The 21205-nt window shown below is 43.6% G+C and overlaps 1 protein-coding gene across 1 annotated transcript in view; it reads right to left on the reverse strand.

The window, feature by feature from the left end:
- The window catches only part of LOC139557864 (sortilin-like), a 51358-nt gene extending 30617 nt beyond the window's left edge, over positions 1 to 20741 (reverse strand). The window contains exons 1-9 of the mRNA XM_071373135.1: positions 20290 to 20741; positions 10193 to 10252; positions 8965 to 9038; positions 8760 to 8862; positions 8311 to 8472; positions 6042 to 6115; positions 3566 to 3615; positions 1355 to 1482; positions 1021 to 1165 (exon numbers count right to left, since the gene is read on the reverse strand). Coding sequence (XP_071229236.1) covers positions 1021 to 1165; positions 1355 to 1482; positions 3566 to 3615; positions 6042 to 6115; positions 8311 to 8472; positions 8760 to 8862; positions 8965 to 9038; positions 10193 to 10252; positions 20290 to 20556 — 1063 coding nt within the window. The 5' untranslated portion in view covers positions 20557 to 20741. The remainder of the gene's footprint in view (positions 1 to 1020; positions 1166 to 1354; positions 1483 to 3565; positions 3616 to 6041; positions 6116 to 8310; positions 8473 to 8759; positions 8863 to 8964; positions 9039 to 10192; positions 10253 to 20289) is intronic.
- Between the last annotated feature and the right edge of the window lie 464 nt (positions 20742 to 21205).

The raw sequence follows: 21205 nt of genomic DNA on the forward strand, positions 1-21205 counted from the left end.
GTTAACTATAGGGACAGGAAGAGGAGAGAACATTGGTCCTGTTAAGGTCATATCCAACATGGTTAACTAGAGGGACAGGAAGAGGAGGGAACATTGATCCTGTTAGGGTTATATCCAACATGGTTAACTAGAGGGACAGGAAGAGGAGAGAACATTGATCCTGTTAAGGTCATATCCAACATGGTTAACTAGAGGGACAGGAGAGAACATTGGTCCTGTTAGGGTCATATCCAACATGGTTAACTAGAGGGACAGGAAGAGGAGAGAACATTGGTCCTGTTAAGGTCATATCCAACATGGTTAACTAGAGGGACAGGAAGAGGGAACATTGGTCCTGTTAGGGTCATATCCAACATGGTTAACTAGAGGGACAGGAGAGAACATTGGTCCTGTTAAGGTCATATCCAACATGGTTAACTAGAGGGACAGGAAGAGGAGAGAACATTGGTCCTGTTAGGGTCATATCCAACATGGTTAACTAGAGGGACAGGAAGAGGAGAGAACATTGGTCCTGTTAGGGTCATATCCAACATGGTTAACTAGAGGGACAGGAAGAGGAGAGAACATTGGTCCTGTTAGGGTCATATCCAACATGGTTAACTAGAGGGACAGGAAGAGGGAACATTGGTCCTGTTAAGGTCATATCCAACATGGTTAACTAGAGGGACAGGAAGAGGAGAGAACATTGATCCTGTTAGGGTCATATCCAACATGGTTAACTAGAGGGACAGGAGAGAACATTGGTCCTGTTAAGGTCATATCCAACATGGTTAACTAGAGGGACAGGAAGAGGAGAGAACATTGATCCTGTTAGGGTCATATCCAACATGGTTAACTAGAGGGACAGGAAGAGGAGAGAACATTGATCCTGTTAGGGTCATATCCAACATGGTTAACTAGAGGGACAGGAAGAGGGAACATTGGTCCTGTTAAGGTCATATCCAACATGGTTAACTAGAGGAACACTGTGGAAATACTTTAAGATAAAAAGAAAGAACACAGTATAGGCTATTGACTCACCTCCTGGTTCGTCCACGTGCATGAACACCATGTCCTCATTGGCTGCCAGGATGGAATAGAACTCCTCGTGGCCAACCGGAGGCAGCTGAGCCATGTTCCACTCCTCCCCCTGGTTAGTCGACACATGGATCATCCTCAGAGTGCCCTGGAGGAGGGTCGGAGAAAAACAGAGAGAGAGAGAAAGAGAAAAAGAGAGAGAGAGAGAGAAAGAGAAAAACAGAGAGTGAGAAGGGCCTTAGGCGTAGAGAACAAGCTTACATTCAAAGCAGGACCACAAACATTATGCAAACAAGTAGACCACACACACACACACCACACACTTCCTCATACTTACAGTTCCAGTCATAACAGAGGCAAACAGGAACTTTCCCCCCAGGCCGAAAGAGAAGATCTTAGTGGCAACAGTCTTGATGGTCTTCCCATAGTCCGTTGTCCTCCTCAAGTCCAGCATCCCCCTGTCATCTGAGAGAGAGACAGATGTTCTTCTTATCTATTCTTAAAGTTAGATATCAAGTTATCTTGGAATCCAGAACCACATTAACTATTTATGACAGTCTGTCACAAGAGGCTACGACTATAGAGACTACAACGAGTATAGAGACTATTACACCGACTAGAGAGACTATTACACCGACTAGAGAGACTATTACACCGACTAGAGACTATTACACGACTAGAGACTATTACACCGACTAGAGACTATTACACCGACTAGAGACTATTACACCGACTAGAGACTATTACACCGACTAGAGACTATTACACCGACTAGAGACTATTACACCGACTAGAGACTATTACACCGACTAGAGACTATTACACCGACTAGAGACTATTACACCGACTAGAGACTATTACACCGACTAGAGACTATTACACGACTAGAGACTATTACACGACTAGAGACTATTACACCACTAGAGACTATTACACCGACTAGAGACTATTACACCGACTAGAGACTATTACACCGACTAGAGACTATTACACAACTATTACACGACTAGAGACTATTACACGACTAGAGACTATTACACGACTAGAGACTATTACACCGACTAGAGACTATTACACCGACTAGAGACTATTACACCGACTAGAGACTATTACACCGACTAGAGACTATTACACCGACTAGAGACTATTACACCGACTAGAGACTATTACACCGACTAGAGACTATTACACCGACTAGAGACTATTACACCGACTAGAGACTATTACACCGACTAGAGACTATTACACCGACTAGAGACTATTACACCGACTAGAGACTATTACACGACTAGAGACTATTACACGACTAGAGACTATTACACGACTAGAGACTATTACACGACTAGAGACTATTACACCGACTAGAGACTATTACACCGACTAGAGAGACTATTACACCGACTAGAGACTATTACACAACTATTACACGACTAGAGACTATTATACTGACTAGAGACTATTACAACTATTACACGACTAGAGACTATTACACGACTAGAGACTATTACACCGACTAGAGACTATTACACCGACTAGAGACTATTACACCGACTAGAGACTATTACACCGACTAGAGACTATTACACAACTATTACACGACTAGAGACTATTACACAACTATTACACGACTAGAGACTATTATACTGACTAGAGACTATTACAACTATTACACGACTAGAGACTATTACACCGACTAGAGACTATTACACCGACTAGAGACTATTACACCGACTAGAGACTATTACACCGACTAGAGACTATTACACCGACTAGAGACTATTACACCGACTAGAGACTATTACACCGACTAGAGACTATTACACCGACTAGAGACTATTACACCGACTAGAGACTATTACACGACTAGAGACTATTACACGACTAGAGACTATTACACGACTAGAGACTATTACACGACTAGAGACTATTACATGACTAGAGACTATTACACCGACTAGAGACTATTACACAACTATTACACGACTAGAGACTATTACACCGACTAGAGACTATTACACAACTATTACACGACTAGAGACTATTACACCGACTAGAGACTATTACACCGACTAGAGACTATTACACCGACTAGAGACTATTACACCGACTAGAGACTATTACACCGACTAGAGACTATTACACCGACTAGAGACTATTACACCGACTAGAGACTATTACACCGACTAGAGACTATTACACCGACTAGAGACTATTACACCGACTAGAGACTATTACACGACTAGAGACTATTACACGACTAGAGACTATTACACGACTAGAGACTATTACACGACTAGAGACTATTACACGACTAGAGACTATTACACGACTAGAGACTATTACACCGACTAGAGACTATTACACCGACTAGAGACTATTACACGACGAGAGACTATTACACGACGAGAGACTATTACACGACTAGAGACTATTACACGACTAGAGACTATAGAGACTATAACGACTATTACAGACTATTACAGACTATAGAGACTATAGAGACATTCTAGAGTTTATTAGCTATTGAATGGGTGTCGGTGTCACTTACTGCAGGATCCATTGAGGCTGGTGGTGAAGAATATGTTACTGTCCATCCCCCTGGAAACAGAGAAGACAACAAGCTGTCACCACACATCACTAGCCTTTGTAAACATTTATTTGAAAATGTAACTAGGCAAGTCAGTTAAGAACAAATTCTTATTTACAATGACAGCCTACCGGGGAACAGTGGGTTAACGTCCTTGTTCAGAATTACAGATTTTTTTTTAAACCTTGTCCACTTGGGGATTCGATCCAGCAACCTTTCGGTTACTGGCCCAACGCTCTAACCATTAGGCTACCTGCCGCTGTACCAAACAAGTTTAGTTGCTAGTGTAACGGATGTGAAATGGCACGCGGCGACCGTTGATGTGTGCAGAAGGTCCCTGGTTCGCGCCCATGTCGGGGCGAGGGGACGGTTTAAAGTTATACTGTTACACTAGCACAGCACCAAGATCACTGTTTAATGTATACTGGACTGATATAGTTTGGGACACACGGGTACAGCTGGAGATATGATGGAAGTTGTGACAGGCTGTAGAGACAAACAGCTGATCCTGCTGTCCTAAAAAGACCTTGGTGATGACGTGCTTTATCGTCTTGGTTACAGTTTAAAAATCACACATTCCCTCCCACATACATACTGTACAGCCATGCCCTTCTCAAATATCTACTTTGCTGTGTTTGTCTTCAGAAAGTCTTGTCATGCCATAGTTCAGTTAAGTTTGACCTATATTCCTGTGTTTCTATCAAGGTTAGGTCTTTAGGGACTCTGGGAGAAGAGGCTGGGTGGTGTGATATCGAGTGTGTGTGTGTGTGTGTGTGTGTGTGTGTGTGTGACGCTCTGGGTGTCGCAGCGCTAGAAAGTGAACCAGCGAGGGTAAACAAAACACTCAGCTACTACTGACGCCCTTTCATCACAATGCAGGCAGAACCAGGAAATAACTCTACACAAAAATAGAGCTTCTACAGGGTAGGGCTTGGCCCAGAGAACACATAGTCAAACACTAACATGACTGCAATTCCAGTTTACTGCCTGCTCTTACAGTGTATTTTACAGTGTGTGTTTTATGGTGTGTGTTTTACGGTGTGTGTTTTACGGTGCCCTGATAAGTCGGGGCAATATTGATGTTCATTTAGTATGTTTATTCAACATACTACATCTAAAAAAACGAATCAGCTAGCTGATCGGTCTATTCATAGAGATCCTATTAAATTACTAGAGGGACTAAACCCTCAAAGTTCCAGAACTGGGTGAACATGGCAGCCATCTTGGTCAGGGAGAAATCCAAAACCAGTCTAATTGGATTGAAGTGCAGTAGTGGCATTGGTGATGCAATTCCTGCTTTTACTGATGCAGGACAATAAAAGTAAGGCATGTGATGTATCACAAATTGTGTAATGGAATTATAGTCAACCTAGGATATTGTCATAATTACAAATGTTGTGAACTCATTTTCTATATTAATAGCCTCTAAAATATATATGTTAACAGACCATAAAAGTCTCAGATTTGGTTTTCTTGGAAAGCTGCAAGTGCTAATATATGATACAATCAGTATATTTACAACTTTATACAAAAAATAATAATTATATGTCACATTGAAATGTGTTGTTTTACAGGGTCAGCCATAGTAGTACGGCACCCCTGAAGCACATTAGGGTTAAGTGCCTTGCAGAAGGGCACACCGACAGATTTTTCACCTTGTTGACTCGGGTTTTCAAACCAGCGACCTTTCAGTTACTGGCCCAATGCTCGAACCGCTAGGCTACCTGACCATACTGGCTACCTGCCAGTCTAAATCCTATCATAAACTGATTCGAGCCAGTGTATGGCTGAGGATTGACTGCCTTGTTAGAATGGAATGTTGGCATATTGGCAGTTAAATCTTTCTCATTATGGAATCATTCCTCTAAAAACACATACAGCGCATTTATGGAATCATTCCTCTAGCTAACATACATACAGTGCAGATACATTCTCCACATTCATTGTTTTAAACAATATCTTAGCACAGCACTGGCAAAACTTGGTCGGCCATCTCCCTGACCAATATGTCTGACCTTTGAACCATCATAAGAAGGTTCATATCCAGTCTAGTATTCAAATTCTATGGGTTTATTCAACATACGACATCAACCAATCAGCTAGCTGCCTGAGGGAGCAGAGGTCAAGCTAATATAATTCCTCCAAATCAACTACAGGGACTGAGCTGCAGTTAAGAGAGGGAATGAACATACAGTTCAGTCTACATAACAACAGTGGTCATTGTAGGAACTCAAAAACAGACCATGAGCAATGGGATAACTGGCTGCTAAAAGATCCTCGTTTTTTTTTTTTACAAACTCTTACCTTGTGGGCAGCCATGTAATGATGGGTACATCTTTACCCAAAGTGGACGTCTCTTCGCTGTATACACATCTTTACCCAAAGTGGACGTCTCTTTGCTATATACACATCGTTACCCAAAGCTGATGTCTCTTACCATTTGAACAGACACACCATGTCGTGGATCTTCACCCAGTTCTCTCCAAAGTCCTCGGACAGCCAGAGCTCGTTCTGTAAAGGGTTTCAAAGGGTATTAAAAATACATAAATTGAGGCTCCCGATTGGCGCAGCGGTCTAAGGCAATGCATCGCAGTGCTTGAGGCGTCACTAGAGACCCAGGTTTGATCCCAGGGTGTCACAACCGGCCGTGACCGGGAGGCCCGGTGTCATCCGGGTTGGGGGAGGGTTTGGCCCGGGGAGCTTTACTAGGCTCATAGCGGGCCGGGCGCCTGCAGGCTGACTTCGGTCGTCAGTTACATTTACATTTAAGTCATTTAGCAGACGCTCTTATCCAGAGCGAGTTGAACAGTGTTTCCTCCGACACGTTGGTGCGGCTGGCTTCCGGGTTCAGCAGGCGGGTGTTAAGGAGTGTGGTTTGGCGGGTCATGTTTCGGAGGACGCATAACTCGACCTTTGCCTCCCGAGACCGTTGGGGAGTTGCAGCAATTATACAAGATAAAATTTAAAAAAAAAAATGGGGTAAAATAATAAGAAAAACTTTTGTTGCCATACACAGACAATAAAATATGGCCCCTATACACACACACAACAAAAGATATGGCCCCAATAATGTCCTCTCTAGTTTTGTTTTGATTCCCACAGCTTTACGCTCCAACTGACACATGTAGCCCTTTACACTCGTATTCGGGTTGAAAATGATAAGCGCCTTCATTGGAATGCAGCACCTGTACAGTAACATGACGTCAGAGCTCTGGCTCTGTCCTTCACAGCCTCTGTATGGGTTTAGACTGACAGACCTTCTGAACTGGAGCACCACAGCAAGTTGCCCCCTCATCCCTTCAGAATATGGAGCTACTTTTGTTGAAATGATTGTTGTCTGACTGGGGGGGGGGGGGGGTGCTGTAAATTAAGAGGACTATGTATTTTGAAAGATGAGACGGTTTATAATAAAATACTGCTTTGATGTCATACAAGCAAGCCAGACAACCGTGAGTCCATATATGCACTTCACATTTCCATATCATAAAACTCACGTCATTATACACAGTGTCAACGTTTACGATCACTATGTTTGATGTACAGTTACCAGATGACCTGTCGTCATAGCCCGGGGGTCGTTCCGAAACAGAATGAGCCCGGGGGTCGTTCCGAAACAGAATGAGCCCGGGGGTCGTTCCGAAACAGAATGAGCCCGGGGGTCGTTCCGAAACAGAATGAGCCCGGGGGTCGTTCCGAAACAGAATGAGCCCGGGGGTCGTTCCGAAACAGAATGAGCCCGGGGGTCGTTCCGAAACAGAATGAGCCCGGGGGTCGTTCCGAAACAGAATGCACACCTGAATTACATGACCTCTTTTCTATGTGCATCAACATTACGGTCTATTTTTTCTGAATTACCCTGTGAAAGCCTAACACTGTAAGATCATATTTTATAACTTAATCAAATCATTTTGGCAATAGATCAGACTTTCATATCATGACAACCTGACCCAGATTGAGGTTTATAAAAAAGGAACCATTTTTTAATTGCGTAAACAGTAATTGCGTGATGGCTGGGAAGTGTTCCAAACAAAACATCTACAAGTGTTGCTTGCTCTAGTTCCTCAACAACACAGCTAGGAGAGCTCCAAAAAGCACCTAAGTTGAAGACTTGAATTTGCTTAGGCACTGTGCACACTTTGGAGAGGTGTTAGCTCTCTCACTGAAATACTTGTCATTTTGTTTTGTGTCTCACGTTGCACCTTCTATAGAAACGTTTGTGGTCACATGCACATCCTTATGGTCGCACCTACCCCACATTATCCAGACATTCCTATCATGCTAATGAATGGATTCAGACAATTTTCAGATTTCTTTATCAACAAATGCAGTAAAAAGTACTGTAAATGTAAAATGTCCCCCCCCAAAAAATAAAGTGTAATGTTTCTATTCAGTCTTGTGTCAGGTGAACTGTTGTGTCCTCAACTTTGGTCTAATCATTTCCCCATGATCTCTAAACTGTTCCCATTCCATTGCTACCACGCTCATGTTTCTCATATTTCTTCTGTAAGAAACACTTCAATTTAGCTCTAAAATAAAGTGATTTCGACAGAGAGGATCTGAACAGCTCCTATCAACCCTGAGGGGTAGACCACTGGTGTTGTAAAAGTACTGATAAGTTGTGTGTCGACGGGTCTGGGTGTTAGAAGTAGTAAGAATACTTTGTAGTACTCCCCACGCCCCCTGACCCCTGACCCCCGCAGACTCACAGTGTTGCTGATAACCAGGAGTACGTTGGAGTCTCTGGGGTTGTATGTAATCTGCATCAGGGGGTTGAAGGGAAGGTCCTGATGTTCAAAGCTGTTCCCAAAGTCTCTGGAGATAAAGATACGAGATCCCAGGCTGCCAGACAAGTCACCTGTCAGGATCACCTGGGAGGAGCAGGACAGACAAACCAAATGATGATATGTCCCATTGAACTCAGAGCTATTCTGAACATTGGTCTACAACATCACGCGTCTTTTGATACATTACGGAGATATAACATATTATAAGCCTCGATACGTGACAGTAAAAGGTTCATACATGCTTAGAAAACGAACAAAGTTATACCTGCAGTCTTTCAGTAAAGTGTTGCCATTATTTTCAGAAGCGTTTCTTCTAGAACATGCCATTAACACAAAAGATAGTTCTCACAGGTTCTAAAAACGTATCTTACCTTCCCAGAGTTCTCTGGTCCGATGGCGATCCCGAACTCTGTCCTGATGAAAGTGTTGTTGATGAGGTTTGTGACATCCTGGAACGACTTCCCATAGTTCTCACTGAGGAAGCACACTTAATATTCAACAACTCAAATATTATCTGGCTATATTTTAACACAGAAATTCTTTGACACAACTGGTGATGAATCAGTCTGCTCTTACCTTCGATAGAGTTTGGACTGGGCGAATCTCAACATGAAGAATGGAACCTGGAATGTTGTCAAAGCCAGGATGACCTGTAGAGAACAAGTCTAGCTTTAGGACTGGTACAGAGCGCCCGTAAAGACTGGTACAGAGCGCCCGTAAAGACTGGTACAGAGCGCCCGTAAAGACTGGTACAGAACGCCCGTAAAGACTACTATAGAACGCCCGTAAAGACTGGTATAGAACGCCCGTAAAGACTGGTATAGAACGCCCGTAAAGACTGGTATAGAACGCCCGTAAGGACTGGTATAGAACGCCCGTAAGGACTGGTATAGAACGCCCGTAAGGACTGGTATAGAACGCCCGTAAAGACTGGTACAGAACGCCCGTAAAGACTGGTACAGAACGCCCGTAAAGACTGGTACAGAACGCCCGTAAAGACTGGTACAGAACACCCGTAAAGACTGGTACAGAACACCCGTAAAGACTGGTACAGAACACCCGTAAAGACTGGTACAGAACACCCGTAAAGACTGGTACAGAACACCCGTAAAGACTGGTACAGAACACCCGTAAAGACTGGTACAGAACACCCGTAAAGACTGGTACAGAACACCCGTAAAGACTGGTACAGAACACCCGTAAAGACTGGTACAGAACACCCGTAAAGACTGGTACAGAACACCCGTAAAGCCTGGTACAGAACACCCGTAAAGCCTGGTACAGAACACCCGTAAAGCCTGGTACAGAACACCCGTAAAGCCTGGGATAGAACACCCGTAAAGCCTGGGATAGAACACCCGTAAAGCCTGGGATAGAACACCCGTAAAGCCTGGGATAGAACACCCGTAAAGCCTGGGATAGAACACCCGTAAAGCCTGGGATAGAACACCCGTAAAGCCTGGGATAGAACACCCGTAAAGCCTGGGATAGAACACCCGTAAAGACTACTACAGAACACCCGTAAAGACTACTACAGAACACCCGTAAAGACTACTACAGAACACCCGTAAAGACTACTACAGAACACCCGTAAAGACTACTACAGAACACCCGTAAAGACTACTACAGAACACCCGTAAAGACTGGTATAGAACACCCGTAAGGACTACTACAGAACACCCGTAAGGATAATTATACTTATATTCTATTCTATATCTATAAGTTTGAGACCCAGGTTTGACATAACGATCATTTAGTTATATCATTACGTAACAGGGACAGAATGGAACATGGTAAAACTCACCCCGGTGGCGTCTCCAACCCAGGCCAGTGACACGGACCCACTCAGGTCATTGAAGGAAAACTGAGAGGAAGAGAGAAAAGCAGCCATGTTCTGGTTATTGTTCACAGACTGATATCCATCACAACATCATGTATAGAGGCAAGCCATCACATCAGTCAGGCAGTGTGTGAGTCATCCACAAATGGTTTAATTCAGACATGATCTTTAATATTAGGAGCAGTGGGTCTGATAATGTAGGCCTCATATAGTAATAAAGGATAATGCAATAAAGTAATTCCCCTAATCTGACTGTGTCCACATAACTAAATGTCCACATACAAGTAGCTCCAGTAGCATGTGGTCACCCAGCCGTGAACCTAATGCTGCACCATACACCTCCCAACCCTAATGCTGCACCTCCCTCTCCCAACACTAATGCTGCACCACGCCCCTCCCTCTCCCAACACTAATGCTGCACCTCCCTCTCCCAACCTAATGCTGCACCACGCCTCTCCCTCTCCCAACCTAATGCTGCACCATGCCCCTCCCTCTCCCAACCTAATGCTGCCCCTCCCTCTCCCAACCCTAATGCTGCACCATGCACCTCCCTCTCCCAACCCTAATGCTGCACCACGCCTCTTCCAACCCTAATGCTGCACCATGCCCCTCCCTCTCCCAACCTAATGCTGCACCTCCCTCTCCCAACCTAATGCTGCACCACGCCCCTCCCAACCTAATGCTGCCCCTCCCTCTCCCAACCTAATGCTGCACCATGCCCCTCCCTCTCAACCTAATGCTGCACCATTCCCCTCCCTCTCCCAACCCTAATGCTGCACCACACCTCTCCCAACCTAATGCTGCACCACGCCCCTCCCAACCTAATGCTGCACCATGCCCCTCCCTCTCCCAACCTAATGCTGCACCATGCCCCTCCCAACCTAATGCTGCCCCTCCCTCTCCCAACCTAATCCTGCACCATGCCCCTCCCTCTCCCAACCTAATGCTGCCCCTCCCTCTCCCAACCTAAGGCTGCACCATGCCCCTCCCTAATGCTGCACCATGCCCCTCCCTACCTAATGCTGCACCATGCCCCTCCCTCTCCCAACCTAATGCTGCACCATGCCCCTCCCTCTCCCAACCTAATGCTGCACCATTCCCCTCCCTCTCCCAACCCTAATGCTGCACCACACCTCTCCCAACCCAATGCTGCACCACACCCCTCCCAACCTAATGCTGCACCTCCCTCTCCCAACCTAATGCTGCACCTCCCTCTCCCAACCCAATGCTGCACCTCCCTCTCCCAACCCAATGCTGCACCTCCCTCTCCCAACCTAATCCTGCCCCTCCCTCTCCCAACCTAAGGCTGCACCTCCCTCTCCCAACCTAAGGCTGCACCTCCCTCTCCCAACCTAAGGCTGCACCTCCCTCTCCAATGCTGCACCACGCCACTCCCAACCCCAATGCTGCACCATGCCCCTCCCTCTCCCAACCCAATGCTGCACCTCCCTCTCCCAACCCCAATGCTGCACCATGCCCCTCCCTCTCCCAACCCAATGCTGCACCTCCCTCTCCCAACCCAATGCTGCACCTCCCTCTCCCAACCCAATGCTGCACCACGCCTCTCACTAAGTATTACAAAACATCTCACGTAGACAGTAAAGTGTTAAAGTGTACACGATCAAGTACCCTTAATCCTTAGCGTGCCGACCAGTAGCATAGGCTTCAGACCCTTAAATGTTCTCACAGGCTGAGGCTTCACTAGTACTGTCAATCAACTGTCAAACCTTCTGGAAAAAGAAGGGACAAACCTGGATATCATTAGGTCCACGTCATTATGTCTGCATAAAGAGTTCATTAAGACAGTGTCCTCACTGGCGGAAGCTGAACCAACATATCTTTTCCAACTGTCAACCCCACTTTAAATGAAGAGTCAAACTCCATGTCATGAAGTCTTCAATAACAGTTCATGGGTGGGACGATGTCATACAACATTTTAAAACTAAGTGACATTGATTGAAATATAACTTTCCATTTTGCCCTGTACACACGAGCTTGTTGGTCCTGCTGGCCTGAATAACCCACTTTAAAAGAAAACTAAATCTCATCAAGGTTCTGTTGTGGCTCAGTTGGTTAGAGTATGGTGCTTGTAACACCAGGGTTGTGGGTTTGATTCCCACGAGGGACCAGTATGAACATGTATTTTATTTAACTAGGAAAGTCAGTTAAGAAGAAATTCTTATTTACAATGACGGCCTACCAAAAGGAGAAAAGCCTCCTGCAGGCCTGGGATTAAAAATTTAAAAAATACAATATAAATATTAGGACAAAAACACATCACAACGAGAGACACAACACTAAGACAACATAACAAGGCAGCAAAACATGGCAACACAGCATGGTAGCAACATGCATGCACTCTCTGTATAAGGATGTCTGTTAAATTTGTGTAATTGCGGTTACTCTACTCATCCATAGATTGGGCCCAGGCTGCAGTCAGTAGCCCTGTAATGCTCTGGAACAGAACCGTACCTAAAACAGTCCTACAGCTGGGTCTAGAAACCAGACCTGTGTTCAAATACATTATGCTTTATTGAGATTGCTTGTTGCAATAGAAAATGTCCAACCCACTTGGACACTTCAGGCAAACTCTCAAAGTTTTGAATACGTTTGAAAGATTTCAAATAGTATTTAAACCCAGGTCTGCTATAAACTGCTCTGGAACTATGCTGTATGGTAGAGCCCTGTACGGGCATGAATTTGAAGCCCTACCCATGCCTGCGAATGTTCAGGCCCTACCCTATCCAGGCCTGATTAAATTTGGCAGAAGCAAAGGCCCAGCCCGAAACACAAAATCACTTATTCTGTTAGTAAATTCATTAGCTGCTCCTCTCTGTCAGTCACTCACTCCCTGCGTGCAGCTTGCTCTGCATGCAGTCTTCTCATGGCTCTCTGAGTCTGAGTATCCATAGCAACAGCTTCACTTGGGCTGATCTGATCAGGCCTCATTCCCCCTCTGAGATATCTACTGCAGCCCTCATCCTCCACATACAACACCCGTTCTGCCAGTCACATTCTGTTAAAGGTACCCAAAGCACATACATCCCTGGGTCGCTCCTCTTTTCAGTTCGCTGCAGCTAGCGACTGGAACGAGCTGCAGCAAACACTCAAACTGGACAGTTTTATCTCAATCTCTTCATTCAATGACTCAGTCATGGATACTCTTACTGACAGTTGTGGCTGCTTCGTGTGATGTATTGTCATCTCTACCTTCTTGCCCTTGGGTATTTACAAATTCAAACCTAACACAGTCCAAAAACGAAACAAATCATAATCTTTGCTCAGAATAGAGCTTGCAAAAAACAAAAATGTTGCCTGTGCCCAATAATGTTGTTTTCATGGTTTGTGCTGCTACCATGTTGTCATGTTGTGTTGCTGCCATGTTGTGTTGCTGCCATGTTGTGTTGCTGCCATGTTGTTTTCATGGTTTGTGCTGCTACCATGTTGTCATGTTGTGTTGCTGCCATGTTGTGCTGCTGCCATGTTGTGTTGCTGCCATGTTGTGCTGCTGCCATGTTGTGCTGCTGCCATGTTGTGCTGCTGCCATGTTGTGCTGCTGCCATGTTGTGCTGCTGCCATGTTGTGCTGCTGCCATGTTGTGTTGCTGCCATGTTGTGTTGCTGCCATGTTGTTTTCATGGTTTGTGCTGCTACCATGTTGTCATGTTGTGTTGCTGCCATGTTGTGCTGCTGCCATGTTGTGTTGCTGCCATGTTGTGCTGCTGCCATGTTGTGCTGCTGCCATGTTGTGCTGCTGCCATGTTGTGCTGCTGCCATGTTGTGCTGCTGCCATGTTGTGCTGCTGCCATGTTGTGCTGCTGCCATGTTGTGTTGCTGCCATGTTGTTGTCGTCTTACTGCAGGTCTTTATGTTATGTTGTGGTGTCGTGACGTGTGTTATGTCCTACATTTTTAATCACAGTCCCCATCCACGCAGGAGGCCTTTTACCTTCTGGTAGGCCGTCATTGTAAAATAAGAATTTGTTCTTAATTGACTTGCCTAGTTAAATAAATAAAAAATTCTAAATAAATAAAAGACATGAGAACAGCTAGCTGTTAGCTACTTATAAAACTCAGGACAAAACTCAAGGCTCATTATTATTTTTTATAAAATAATCTCTCCAGTCTTATATTTGACGAGGTTGAAGTACTTTACTGTGGTCCCGTGTGGCTCAGTTTGTAGAGCATTGGCTCTTGCAACGTGGGTTTGAGTCCCACAGGGGGGGACCAGTATCAATGAAAATGCTTGCAAATCACTACTGCTCTGGATAAGAGCATCTGCTAAATGATCTTAGTCAGATATGACTGAGTATGTGCAAAATGGCTCAACTTCAACATTTTTGTGATGATCTACCCGTACCCTTTTTTTTTTTATTGATGAAAAACAAAAACAAACAGGACCTACCCGGCCATAACCCAATGTATAATGTCGGGTAGCAGAGCTCTACTGTACGGTACCCAAAAAGCAGTATATTGGACCCAGGGGAGAACTGCCCCTCATTGAAGCTATGAAGATCCAGAAAGCAGGATCACCATTATAGTGAATCGGTAATTGACAACATTTGTATAAATACATTTCTTTCTAAGACAATCATGGAACGGATACTTGCTTCTATTACACAAGATGTCCTGATTTTGGGGATTTTTTTTTATAAACACCAGAAGTAGTTTTAAGGATAATTTAGTTGCTACCGGCAGCACCCAGGTTGGCCTTCATCTTGAGATCCTCAATGAGAGGGGGCAACACTGAGCTAGCCTTCAACGTCACTTCCTGGACTAGCTCAAACTGGGCATGTTACGTCTTGAAAATATCCTTCCACGACATGCCATCTTTGTTGGTAAAAATCTACTTCCTTGATTTCAAATGCGCCATTGAGTCTTCACATAGGAATGAATGGTGTGACGTCAATGGGTTATTCCATTTATACACTGAACAAAAATATAAAAACGCAATATGTAAAGTGTTGGTCCCATGTTTCATGAGCTGAATGAGCTTATCCCTCCCAAGCTTATTCCTCCCAAATTTACACCTTGTGCTGCGGACAATGAAAGGCCACTATAATGTGCAGTTTTGTCATTGCAAAGCTGTCATCAAGGCAAAGGGTGGCTACTGAAGAATCTCAAATATATTTTGATTTGTTTAACACTTTTTGGGTTACTACATGAGTCCATGTGTTATTTCATAGTTGAGGTCTTCACTATTATTCTACAAAATATAGACAATAGGAAAAAAAAAAAATAGGTCAAAAGAGGATAAATATTTTAATTCAACCACAGGAGCCACAGAGGATCATTCATTTATATATATAAAAAAATAAATTAAAATCACTGTGGATTAAGTTATCAGAAGCACATACAGGTTTCTGCCTAAACTAAGGAAACACCACAATAAAGTGTCTGAAATGGGTGTTGTGATAGCACAAGCTGCCAGAACAGCATCAATGCACCTTGGCATAGATTTTATAAGTGGACCTAAATCATACCAGGAAAATGCAGCCCACACCATAACATACAGTCGGTAAGTATTCAGACCCCTTCACTTTTTAAATTACAGGCTTATTCTAAAATTGATGAAATTGTCCCCCCCCCCCCCCCCTCATCAATCTACACTCAATACCCCATAATGACAAAGCAAAAACAAGTTTTGAAATTTTTGCAAATGTACTACAAATAAAAAAACTGAAATTTCACATTTAAGTATTCAGACCCTTTTTTAAATTTAACCTGTATTTAACCAGGTAGGCCAGTTGAGAACAAGTTAATTTACAACTGCGACCTGGCCAAGATAAAGCAAAGCAGTTCGACACATACAACATAGAGTTACACATGGAATAAACAAACATACAGTCAATAATACAGTAGAAAAGTCTATATACAGTGAGTGCAAATGAGGTAAGATCAGGGAGTTAAGGCAATAAATAGGCCATAGTGGCGAAATAATTACAATCTAGCAATTAAACACTGGAGTGATAGATGTGCAGAAGATGAATGTGCAAGTAGAAATACTGGGGTGCAAAGAAGCAAGAAATAAATAACAGTATGGGGATGAGGTAGTTGGATGGGCTATTTACAGATGGGCTATGTACAGGTGCAGTGATCTGTGAGCTGCTCTGACAGCTGGTGACAGCTGGTGAAGCTAGTGAGGGAGATATGAGTCTCCAGCTTCAGTGATTTTTGCAGTTCGTTCCAGTCATTGGCAGCAGAGAACTGGAAGGTACTCCGTACTTTCTTGAAGCACCTTTAGCAGCGATTACAGCCTTGAGTCTTCTTGGGTATGACGCTACAAGCTTGGCACACCTGTATTTGGGGAGTTTCTCCCATTAATCTCTGCAGATCCTCTCAAGCTCTGTCAGGTTGGATGGGGAGCGTTGCTGCACGGCTATTTTCAGGTCTCTCCAGAGATGTTAGATCGGGTTTAAGTCCGGGCTCTGTCTGGGTCATTCAAGGACATACAGAGACTTGCCCTGAAGCCACTCCTGCATTGTCTTGGCTGTGTGCTTAGGGTTGTTGTCCTGTTGGAAGGTGAACCTTCGCCCCAGTCTAAGGTCCTGAGCAAGTTTATCAAGGATCTCTCTGTACTTTGCTCTGTTCATCTTTCCCTCGATCCTGTCTAGTCTCCCAGTCCCTGCCGCTGAAAAACAACCCAACAGCATGATGCTGCCACCACCATGCTTCACCGTAGGGATGGTGCCAGGTTTCCTCCAGACGTGACACTTGAGTTCAATCTTGGTTTCATCAGACCAATGAATCTTGTTTCTCATGGTCTGAGAGTCTTTAGGTGCCTTTTAGATACTCCATGTGCTTTTTACTGAGGAGTTGCTTCCGTCTGGCCACTCTACCATAAAGGCCTGACTGGTGGAGTGCTGCAGAGGTGGTTGTCCTTCTGGAAGGTTCTCCCATCTCCACAGAGGAACCCTGGAGCTCTGTCAAAGTGACCATCTGGTTCTTGGTCACCTTCCCGATCAAGGCCCTTCTCCCCCGATTGCTAAGTTTGGCCGGGCGGCCAGCTCTAGGAAGTGTTTTTGTGGTTCCAAACTTCTTCCATTTAAGAATGATGGAGGCCACTGTGTTCTTGGGGACCTTCTATGCTGCCGAAATGTTTCGTGCTTCGACACAATCCTGTCTCGGAGCTCTACAGACAATTCCTTTGACCTCATGGCTTGGTTTTTGCCTTTCCAAATCATGTCCAATCAATTGAATTTACCACAAGTGGACCCTGCTAAAGGAAAATTCCCATGTGGAAGTCCTAAAAACACCTCTGCTAAACTGTAGTCTATTCCACATGGCAACAGTTAATATGGTTATATTATAAAAGGGGCTTTTTCTCCAACAGTAAATTTGCATCGAATTTTACCTTGGTGCACAGAAAGTAATGGTGTGCTGGGAAGGGGGGGGGGGGGGGGGGGGGGTTGACCGGTGTCAGAGGTGGTGTCCCGGCTCTTTTCCCTGAGCTCCTGGCGTTTCATGCCTGGCGTTTCATCTGATGCATCAACTATAGACCGCGACTGCAGATGCAGCAGACTTTTTCGGGATCTTTAGTCCTCCTCCTCTGACGCATGTCGAGCTGGCTGATGTAATTATTATGACATCATACACAGGAGGAATGTATTATTTAGAAGGACATATATATTTTTTTAAAGGTACTAATTCCCACTAAATGTTTATACTAAATGCAATTTGTTGCTACTTGCTACAAGGAAATGAAGGACAGTGGTAGAGAGGGGGTGGGGAAATCAAGAATTGGACAAACACAAATTCTTAGCAGGAACTACGAAATAACTCAACGAGTTGTCTGTGGGTATGCTGTTTGTTAGCTGAGTAGAATGCGGATGCATTGGGTAAGACGTTGTTAAGCTGGCCTATCTGTCCAGTGTTGACACAGCCGGATAGTAAGATAACCCTGCTTCCAAAAGACATCTGGCGATCCTAAATTAGACTACGTCCTTAGTTAGAGCTGGCTACACAGTGGTTGAGGACAACATCATTAAGAAAGACAGTCAGTCAAATGTATTTATAAAGCCCTTCTTACATCAGCTGATGTCACAAAGTGCTGTACAGAAACCCAGCCTAAAACCCCAAACAGCAAGCAACGCAGGTGTAGAAGCACGGTGGCTAGGAAAAACTCCCTAGAAAGGACAGAACATAGGAAGAAACCTAGAGAGGCACCAAGCTATGAGGGGTGGCCAGTCAGTGGCAAGAACATCATAATATACTGCCAAATTTAAAATCACTTCTGTCTACAGTATAGGCCTACTGCATAGTCTAAATGTTAAGAATGTATAGTCAAAAACATAGGATTATGGGTCTAGCCCCAATGCATCTGTTCTACTGTATAGTCTAAATGTTAAGAATGTGCTCTCAAAATGCAGAAACACTTTGCATGCGTGTATCTTGTAACTTAATTGCCTAACAACCAAACGCACACACACACGCTTCGCCTTACAAACAAACACTTCCTCTATACACACAGGCAATAGAAATTCATGAAAAAACAGATTGCCTATATAAAACCACCAATAGGCATCCAGACACAGAGGCAGATCATGAAAACTAAGAAGTCAGGCCAGGCCTAGTCAGAACTATAGGTAGCAGAATTCTATGAGTCACCTAAATTGCCAAACAAACACTAGGTTTCACCTGTTCTCTTATTGAAAAATAATGCTAATTTCCCCCCCTCTGTACACACTGACGCAGAAAATGAAAAGACGGCAGTTAGGCCAGGCCTAGTATGAAGTACAGCAGCATCATTCCTGGGAGGAAATATAGGTCAGACTCCTAACCGTTAGGGAACAGGTGAGAGACACATACAGCAGGGTCTGAAATGAGTGACATCCTTGATAAAGATGAGCAATACAGGACTGTATTAAATAAAAAATTCAAATGCTGAGATAGATTGTATGCTCATATCCATGTGGAAATTATATTATACTAATACAATTTCTCTGAGAAATATATTTTGTTTAACAAGTAATCATTTATTATCTAAAAAAAAAAAAAAAGTAGGGGTCCAAATTTTTTGACACGCCTAAAGATTCTTATAAAGTAGTCCAAAGTGAAGTATTTGGCCCCATTTTTCTATAGCCCAATGACTACATCAAGTTTGTGACTCTACAAACTCGTCTAAACACTTCTACATTAAATGTGGTTGCTACCATGATTACGGGGAAAAAAAGTGACACAACACATTATTACCATTCATTGCTATTGGGCACAAATGTATCTGCAACACAACCAAAACAAACTACAAATGCATCCAACAAGTTTGTAGATTAACAAGCTTGATGTAATCATTGAGTGTTAGAAATATGGGGCCAAATACTACACTTTGGACTAATTTATTTTAGAAGAATCTTTAGGGGTGTCAATAAATTTGACCCCCGGACCTTTCGGGGGAAAATAAAAGCTGACTTGTTAAACAATACCCTCTTTCTCTGAGCAATTGTATTAGTATAAAATAAAATAATTTCCCACCAAAGATTTGAGCATACAACAGCTTAGTATTTGAATGATTCATTTTACACATTATTGTTCATCTTCATCAAGGGTGTCAATAATTTCAGGACCCCACTAAGTAAGTGTGTACATACACTAGACTGACTAGATAATGGCCTCAATGCAGTTAGGCCCTGGGCAAGATACAATGATCAATTCTAAAGGTGTATACCTATACTGTATTACAGACCAACTGGATGCGAAACTCACTAAAGATTAAACTTGATAAATTACTTACAGGTACCCTTAAACAATTAGCTACAGAGATGCTAAACTGAATATTAACCCATAATCCTGCTCTGTATGGGGTTGAAGTCATCTTTAAATACAGTAGCCTACTTGTGTCAGTATCAACTGGCTTGACTACAATTGAGTGAGCTGTGAAACATGACAGATTGATCTCATGCAAGAAGCTGGCGAATAGATCATGTGTGGTTAGTTGTACTGTTAAAACCCCCAAGTCATTTTCTTATTGTGAGGATAATTGTCCAGGTAACGTGTCACCTGCAGAACATTAGCCTATTATACCGGTGAGAAGAGAAGTCAAACCGGACCTGCAGGGTTAACTTACCGTGTGGGTGTTGTTAGTCAACTTGGTGTCAAATCCCTGGAGACTTTTACAGTCCCCTTGATCAGCGCTTCTCCTGCTCCGAATGTGGTCGGATGATTCCGAGTCAAACTGGTCTAATTCTACATCTGCAGATCTCTTTTCGATATTCAAACTAGGATCTTTCACAAATGCATACTGTCCGTTGTTATCTAGTCCTCCTTTAAAATCATAAGCGGACGTCAAATGCTGGAATATAAAAAGTAAAACACAGTGCCTTAGAATTCCCATACTCACTGTGCGCCGGAAAAAAAAAGAGCTACTTTTATTGTAGGCTTTATCTTGTTATTCTAGTAATCCTGACTATAAATTGAGGGTCGCTCCGGTTCTAACACGGCTACCGATGACATCAACAACAAAACAGTAGTCCTGACAGCGAGTGGTAGCCTACTGCGACTCTGTATCCTCTCCACTGGTCATAAACTCCGTTTCTAAAAACAAATCAGGCGCATTAATTTGCCGAGATGCATTACGTCCAATTGTCCACCGTGCAACTGCTTGGCCAGAAATTGTGTCAATGGCATTGATATTGTATAGTCCTTTGCAGACAGCCCACTGTGATTGGCTTTTACTGTGTTTGACACGAGAAATTTGTCTTCTGATTGGTTAAGACCTCAATAGAACATCCTATCTCACAATAGCTTTGCCAAGCTTGGTTGAGGGCACGACAGTTATGGTATTATGGAATGATTTGTCCCTTCAGTGAGCTTGGTCAATATTTGTTAATATGTATGATTCCCGAATATGTACAATTATCAAATTAAATATACATCATTAGGAATGCATGTTTATAAGCATGCAAAACATGAGAAAAAATAAGAATGAGAAAACAAGTTTATGTAATGGCATAGCCAGCCTAGTTGTGTCAGGCTCTTTAGAT

Source organism: Salvelinus alpinus, chromosome 28 (assembly GCF_045679555.1).
Source record: "Salvelinus alpinus chromosome 28, SLU_Salpinus.1, whole genome shotgun sequence".
Taxonomy (NCBI): Eukaryota; Metazoa; Chordata; class Actinopteri; order Salmoniformes; family Salmonidae; genus Salvelinus; species Salvelinus alpinus.